At 47.0% G+C, this 8,183-nt stretch overlaps 1 protein-coding gene across 4 annotated transcripts in view; it reads right to left on the bottom strand.

Moving 5' to 3' along the window:
• The window catches only part of LOC144174882 (sodium- and chloride-dependent glycine transporter 1-like), a 112,134-nt gene that overhangs the window by 31,253 nt on the left and 72,698 nt on the right, over positions 1 to 8,183 (bottom strand). Inside the window, exon 1 of one of the 4 annotated variants that reach the window (XM_077703840.1) lies at positions 1,003 to 1,382. The exons of the other annotated variants lie outside the window; for them this stretch is intronic. Coding sequence (XP_077559966.1) covers positions 1,003 to 1,086 — 84 coding nt within the window. The 5' untranslated portion in view covers positions 1,087 to 1,382. Of the gene's footprint in view, positions 1 to 1,002; positions 1,383 to 8,183 lie in introns of those variants that run through there. 4 annotated transcript variants of the gene reach the window in all.

Genomic DNA, 8,183 nt, shown 5'->3' with positions numbered 1-8,183 from the left:
GCGAAGAAAATGTCATCCTTATTCTCAGTGATACGTGAACAATTCATCTGATAGTCCTAGAGTGAGAAAAAAATTGCCCACACGCTGCGCAGTAAATGTTACGCAGCTTTTGCAGGCAACAATAAAGTTATACCTAACCTACGCAGCAAGCGGAGGAGTCAACGCCAATCTCGCTATTCCGGCCGCGGTCGGGGGAAAACTGCTGAGAGCACGCGAACTGCCACATCTCATCATTACTAACATGGTCCGTGTTTTCGTGCTAATTCACCTCTCATCAAGAATGTAATATCAAAAAGCGAGAATCAGAAAAGAAGCTTACATTGCAGGGAAGGTTTTTTTTTTGTTATAATTTCATCGATTCTCCGTCAAACGACTCCTTCAAACTGTTGCTAAAGCCATCCGAAACTATAGGAGAAGTATTCGATCCCGTGATCCATTTCAGTCACGAATGTGCACATATCTACAAAAGCAGGGCACCACGTGATACTTTACGACGCCAAAATTGTAAGGTGCTTCTGTTAATTCTTAACCTGGAACCCATTCGAATATTACTCACGAGCCTTTTTACAGGCAGTCACATTTTTTTTCTATAATGCGCAAAACCTTACAATACATACGCAAATGTGATGCCGCCGTGCACGTTTAAGAACGTTGCACTTCAAAGATTCCAGAGCGTGACCACGTGGGTCAGGAACATCCACATTGAATTCAGGCCGCAAGCAAGAGAAATGCACTCCGTTTCCAGCGAATAAGCCTAGTTAAGCCGCATCAGGCCGTCTGCGTACTAAGCAATCTCGGTGGTGACAGCTGTCGAAGACTTCGATTGAAATTAAGCATAGCCGAGAGTCCTCAGCCACGCGGAACGTAGTGTACGCCAGTGTTCCGGCCTTTCACTTCGATACCACATGCGGAAAGAGGGATTCGGAACCGCCACCTCATGTTTCACCGTATAACACTCGAAGCCTTCGATCCACCCAGACAGGTAGCCCAACATGCGCCTACCTCAAGCATGGGTTCACTGTCGGCGGCATTGGGGTCCGTGATCTTCGCCTTCAAAAGCGAATACGGGGGCATTCCTCGCAGCATGGTGAAGTTTGGCCACCAGAGACGTGCCCGCAAACTTTGACGCTCTCGTTGCACCAGACGGTTTCTTACCGAAGGCCTCGCCGCGACGACGGCGGCGTGTGCTAGCTAGGTAGGTACAGACGCCGACACAGCGAGTCCCCGAGGCGCACTACTCTCGGATCTGTACACTTCTTCGTCGCACGCAGTGGCCAGCAGTAAGGTGCGACGCGGCGACTGCCAGCTGTCAATAAAGGCCCCGTTGTGCTCGGTCCTGGCCCAGCGTGGGGTCACGCGCTCTCCGCGGCTCGCTCTTGGCAGGCGAACTACCTTTTGTAGAGGTACTTCGCGAGCGGCTCCGCAGACGGTGTCTCATTAAAAAGTTCCGCTCGGCACGCTACGTGCGAAGCGCCGACGAGGGCTCTCACAAGGGCCGCGATTGGACCACGCCATGGGCTGGGATGTGACGTTTATCCCCTACGGGGAGCTGAAACCCGTCGCGTCTTTATACGTCCGCTTTGTAACGCGTCTGGTATTGGCGTCAGTTTTCTGGAGGTACTCGGAATTGCGTCTGGCAGTCAAGAGACACGTGCATGAAGCACACGGTCTGGGTCTTTGTCGGTACATGTTAGGAAAGGTTGCAAGGCTCACAAGTAATCTATTTGCGTGTCAGGCGCAGGAACCCACAAGGCCGTTTGGAGAAAAGGTTTTGTTTTCCGCGCCTAACCGATAACTCAGGAGTCGACTTATTCTTCGACGCTAGCTTCTCGCTTCGTCCGAGACACGCACTTGAATGCTTCGTAGCGCAGTTGTTTAAACTCGCTGACAACATTTGCAGTTGTTTTATGCTGACCTCTCAAATGTATGCCTGCGAACAGCTGCTATTGCGTTTAAAATTATTTTCTAGTACATATCAACCCTCAATTATCGGTTATTTCCCCTCAACGAAACACCGGAACGGCGTACTCATTTCCGTTTTCCGCAGATCCAGTTTTAGGCGGCAAAAAGTCGCATACAGCCCATAAACTCGAGTTCGTGCATCTGCCGGGCAATGTTTATTTCCCCCGGTTTCATTCATCCTAGTTCCATAAAACAAATCGGAATTTTCGACGTCTTTCGCCTATTTAGAGCATGTCGCATTATAGGTTGGCAAACATCGATATAATTACGCTAAGCATACGGTTCTGTCGACTCAATGGCCTTAATCTCTTCGTTATCACTTATCGTTTAACGTCATCGTTTAGCGCTACGCCTAGCAGCGGAGCACCGCCAGCTCCTTTTCTGGGCCTTATAGCTAAAAATTACATAAACAAAATAAAATGAAGCAAAATTAAATAAATACAGAATGAAAGTGTACCATGAAGGAATTTAATAAAGAGCATAAGAGTCTTGGAAAGGCTTTCTGGAAACCAAGGCGCCCAGAAGGCTAAGATCTCGGAGATGCTATCAGCAACCTACAGACCCGCGACACCTTGTCCCAGGGGCGCCCCAATTTCTTGAAAGAACGGGGAGGCCGTGGAGAGATGCATCATATGAGCTGATGATATGGACAAACACAGTGGTGAACACGAAATCAGGTTTGCAAACATCGCGTCAGCGTGACTGAAGAGGTTACATTAAAGACCATCGAAGCAGAGTCATGACCGCTCGTGTCGTTTTCCAACCGTTTGCTGCGATATAAAACTGCGCGACTCGCGAAAAGTGGAGAGAGAGAAAGAGCAGATTCGCTTGGCCGGTGCTTTTCGCGGGCACATGCCCCTGCATTTGTGGACAGGGACCAAAAAAAATTCCGGGCCATCTCCAGTAACGTCAAACCCGAGGAGGGGCGAAGCATGCAGTGTATAAGTGTATTCTTGTGGCCTTGGCGTTTTTGCCCACGTAGATGAAACCGTTGTGGGAGAGGGGGTGGGGGTGGGGAGATGCTGTAAAAGCCTCGCGTCTTTGAAGCACGAAGCTTTCCAGCGCAAGGCGTTGGGCAACGAGTGTCGCGGTTCGCTCTTTTGGTTAGCGTTTTCACCCACGAAGATGACATGTTCTAGCGCAGGGCGTTGGAAGACAAGTGTCCTGGCGTCGTGTTTCCAAACGCTTCGCTGCACAGAGCACCCGCGTGACATGTGTGATGTCACTGCGCACGCTTTTCTTTTGAACGTCTGCTAAAAGGAGCCCACCGTTCGGGCTCTGTGGCCTCGATGTAGAGTACGGACTACTGGTGCTGACGGCTGGGGTTCAAGCCCCAGCAGGTCTACCTCTCAGTTTTTTTTTTTTTTCTCATTGGCTAACTTTTTTTCTAAATTTTATTTTTTTTTCTAATTTCATTTCTTTTTTTCCTAAACTAAAATCTACGTGTTCTTTTTGCTAATAATACGTATTTGGTATGTTTTAGGTCGCTTTAGGCTTGGGGCGCAGTCAATGACGACGTTTAATTACCGTTTTGCATCGCGCGAACAGACATGTCACGTGGGGGCTCTGTGCAGCGAAGCGTTTGGAAATACGCGTCCCGGCATGTTCTTTTAGTACGCGTTACGTTCTAGCGCAAGGCGTTTGAAAACGAATGTCTCGGTGTTTTATTACCGTGACTACATGAAACGACGACGACAGGATACGCCGACAGTGCGAGCCCCTAAGGGGCTTCGCCCCTAAAAAGCGCAGTGACAGGGGCTCCAAATAAATCCTGTTGGTTAGCCATTTTAAGGCATTTATTTATTTATTTATTTATTTATTTATTTATTTATTTATTTATTTATTTATTTATTTATTTATTTATTTATTTATTGTACCCTCGAGGCTTCACGGCCTTGTAGAGGGGATGAGCGAGCTACTCCAAATGGCAACAAAACTTTTAACATTTTTTTTTATTTACGTGCTTCCTTTCTCAGATATGTGAAACATTTCGACCGCACATACCTAATATACAAAGCGGTCATAAACGCTTGCAGCAAACATCGAGGGGACAGCTGCGTTCCGTTCCAAGGCTGACACGTTGAAACAGAAAAGACCTTACAGCATTCTAAAGCTGCGCTTAAGTAAGATTGCCCCTTGCGCGCCTCTGTTTCTTTGTTATGGAGATTGTGCTGACCGCTTGGTGGTCACATCCACCTGTTAAACTATTCCGATAAACCGCCCTTGACGGCTAACCACAGTTTACTCCATCCATAATGCATGTGTTTTCACCGTGGATAAATGATACCTACATTCGCTCTATTCTGTTGTTACCTCAATTGTTCCGAGCAAGCCATTTTAGAGATGTAATTACGTAATGCAGCGACGTAAACTTACGGAGTATTGTACTTATGGAGCTGCTATAGGATACAAAATGCGTGCCCTTGAACTCTGTCATTCTTTGTTTTTGTTTTTGGAACACTGTCGAAGCACGAAGGTACCTGATTATATGTTGGGCGCATCAATATGACAGCACTGTAGTGACACGTCTGGAAGGTATTTGACCACATTGTCAAATACCTTACAGTGCGTAAGGTACACAAACAGCTGTTAATATCTGCGCGCTGCGCGAACTCTATACTATCGCTTTCACGACCATTCACATTCCACCTCCAGCATGACAAGGTGAAACGTACTGTTGTAGGCGCACGCGTCCTGTTACGGTTTTTTATTGGAAGCGGCGTTCGACGTCCTCTTGTCGGCTTTGATTTCAATCCAAACTGAAATGCAACGGAGAGTTCTCAATGTAAAGCAATTGTTAATACTTTTTTGTGCGATAGTACTTGTTTTCGATAAGGTCATTTACTTATTTAGCCCAAATCTCTCTCTCTCTCTCTCTCTCTCTCTCTCTCTCTCTCTCTCTCTCTCTCTCTCTCTCTCTCTCTCTCTCTCTCTCTCTCTCTCTCTCTCTCTCTCTCTCTCTCTCTCTCTCTCTCTCTCTCTCTCTCTCTCTCTCTCTCTCTCTCTCTCTCTCGACTTCCAAATCAATATTTTGAAGGTTAATAATATGAAAATCTATGTGACGTCATAACCACTGTGACGTTATCACAAAAGTTAGCGCAGCGGCCGCAATCGGCGCTGGTGCTTTCTGCAACATTAAGGGTCTAGACTTCGATTACATTAAGTTAAGCTGCACCGTACATTCACAAATAAGAATTCGATAAATTCTCTTCACTGACCCTTAAAATGCAAACTGCTAATGAAAACATCAGTTCCCGTCCAGCGGAATTGTGTTGAGGTATAAACTTCGCAATCTTTCGAATTGAAAAATTGTTTTGTGCTGTCTTTTTGATTCCTTTACAAAAATCTCTTACAAAATACAAAAAGAGGACTTTAGAGCCTGTTTGTGCTCAACGCTATTGTTTAGCGTTTGTGGGACGTAACGTAAGCTCATTATCCATAAGTCAGGGGCGTAGCCAAATTGAGGGGGGGGGGGGGGGGCGTTCAGTGTAAACCCCCCCCCCCCCCCTCCTTCCAAAAATTTTCTGAACGGTGCATTCGCCTCCTCTGTCCCCTCCGCATTTCGGCCTTTGTTCATCCACGCTGTTGACACTTCGCATGCATCGGCATATTAATATGTAAAAACAAAACTAGAAATTATATAAGAAAATGAAAACGAAATTATGTTTGCGCGCAGGCCTTTTTCTTTTTGCCGTCACGTAAAATATTTCTGGCTGCGCCACGCCGTAAGTTGTACTTTCAAATACCAGTCCCCGTGCAACCGAATCAACAGAGGAACAGGTAACTAAAGATTTCTACTTTCTCCACCACGAATGACGTCGCACGCATCCGCAGGCCAACCGTCCGAAAGACGCACAGCCACGCTGCAGGTTTGCCTGGTTAGCTTAATTAGTAATTTTTCGGTAGCTACTAAGTTGCAGGTCCGGCATACACGAGCAGGTTGCTATCAGGAGCTTCGCTTTCATTGCACGGGGACAAAGAGACCGCGGAGGAGCGCTGTTCTTGAGCTCTGGAAAATGTGGGCAAGCGTCCAGCTGGAACGGAACCCTGCGGGGACACCGCGGCACCGGTCTGCCCCGAGACGTTCGAGGAACGAGTAAAATATCAACGCTCCAAGTTCCACTAAGCTGTCTCCTCCCACTGGGCCAATGGTTAGTGGTTAGCTCGGGCCGAGGTCCTGTGCGCTGCGCACGCCACTGCACCAGTGTGCCACACGCGAACGTGTTATTTATTGTGCCACCCCGTTGCAACGGGTGAGGGACACGACTGTCGGTATCATTTTAGTGAGAGTGTCATTGCACGCCCTACAGTGCGAAGCATCTACATCGTGTAGAGTAACGACAACTGTGGAATCAGCGCCAGAGAACGCTGCAACTCAGCGGGTGGCTGAGACGAAAGAGACGGACCAGGGCGCTGACTGGCAACTGACGGGTGGTTTATTTTAGAAAAGCGATACAAGCCTATGTCGGCAAACTTCGAGAAAAAAGTTGGCAGGCATCGGCATCCTCCTCGGCAATATGCCATGTTGGAGGGATGGTTTCGGAAAGGAATGGATGACTTGCTCAGAATAAGAATGAACTGACGTTCTTTGTAAACAAATGGAATATTGTTGATAGCAAAAAGAAAAGAAAAGAATCTCTAATTGGGCGCGCTCTTGCCTGCAACAGTTCATCCCAAGCGGTACGACCTTGCTAAAATCCAGACGTTTCTGCCTTAAAGGAGCCATGAAGACGAAATACAAGTTGGATTTATTAAAAAGACGGCTTAGACCCGATAACAATGGTACCAATACCATCGCAATATTCTAACAAATAACGGAGATATTAAAGAAAACGTGTGAAGCAGTCGCCACCGCCTAGCCAATTTCCAGCAACTTTTCTATGACGTCACGGAACCTTGTTTGTGCGATTGGCGGCCGCCTAACTGACCTGTCGCGACGACACATGACTGGACGTCTGTAATGGGGCCTCTAGTTCCATTTGACCGCATCACTTGAATGCTAACGTGCAGTTAACGCACTGAAAATTATGTTTTATTGTTGGCCCGTATGACGTCATTCTTGCTCATAAGACGTCACTGTGGCGCAAAATTTGAAAGTTTGTAAATACTTCTTGCTTTTTTTCGTTAAAAACATCTTTTGTGGCTGTAATGGAGCTGAGTGAGATACTGAATCCTACTTCTTTCAAATTAGACAAAGTTGTATTTTCTCTTCATGGCTCCTTTAATTGTGAGGGTACTGAAACTTAACAGCATACGCTGCGCCTACGGTTGTTCTTCTTTCTCGGGATGGCGATACACGCCATCTCAAAGGTGTACCTACTCCCCCTAGCACACAACCTGTTGGCAACAATTTCTGAACAAGACCCGATCCCGGTAGGTCACCTTACCTCCTGTGATGACCCGACGTCCATTCCCGACATCTCTAAACGAGACCCTGGTCATGCCTAGACCGCAGAACTCATCTTAATTTGTTCTAGAGAACACGCTATCGCGTTAGATAAACACCTTGCGCAGACTTCTACACCGTGAAATGTACATCCCACTAGTTCGTATTTTTATTCAACGTAGGAGCTCTGCATTTACATCAAATAACTCACGTTGAAGTAACGTTTATCAGTCGCATTTAGTCGTTGAAGGGGATTGCTCACGGAGTCAGATAGTCCGGCCATTTTTATTCCAACCTACAGATCCAATTCTGATTTCTCAAAGACACCATGGAAGAGGCTGCGAAAACGGGTAATTTACATTAACTAAGCAACCAGCAGTCTTTTTAGAGCAAAAGTGAAGGCATAACAATGTTTATGTTGTCATCTTCTGAGCGCAACCTTCACTACGAAGCGGCATTTTGTTTCTCTAAAACTTCCGCACAGGTCACGGGGGGCTTGGCTTATTCGTACAACATCCAGGCTCTGAGATAATATATGCAAATAGGCCCGGTTTCCCCTAGACCAACCAGTCAGCCAGCCAATCAACGCATACCTTCGGCCAAACGCGGCAAACAGAAAAGGCGATTTCGCGCCCATCATGTGAATTCCACCAGCTGTCGAGAGACGCGACCGCAAAAGCCTACTCTGTTAACATCAAGGCTGCATTCACGAAAGAAGAGTTAAACGATTAAGTTCGCCGTGACACTTCTGCGCACGCGCGTTCGCGTTCGTAAGACGCGCAAGACGTGCGTGGTTATTAAGAAAAGTAAAGTTAATGCGTACGCCACACACGAG

Source organism: Haemaphysalis longicornis, unplaced genomic scaffold (genome assembly GCF_048455015.1).
Source record: "Haemaphysalis longicornis isolate Haplotype H1 unplaced genomic scaffold, Haemaphysalis longicornis Haplotype H1 scaffold_3, whole genome shotgun sequence".
Lineage (NCBI taxonomy): Eukaryota > Metazoa > Arthropoda > Arachnida > Ixodida > Ixodidae > Haemaphysalis > Haemaphysalis longicornis.
The sequence above is the reverse complement of the archived record's forward strand: the minus strand, read 5'-3'. Positions and strand labels throughout refer to the sequence as shown.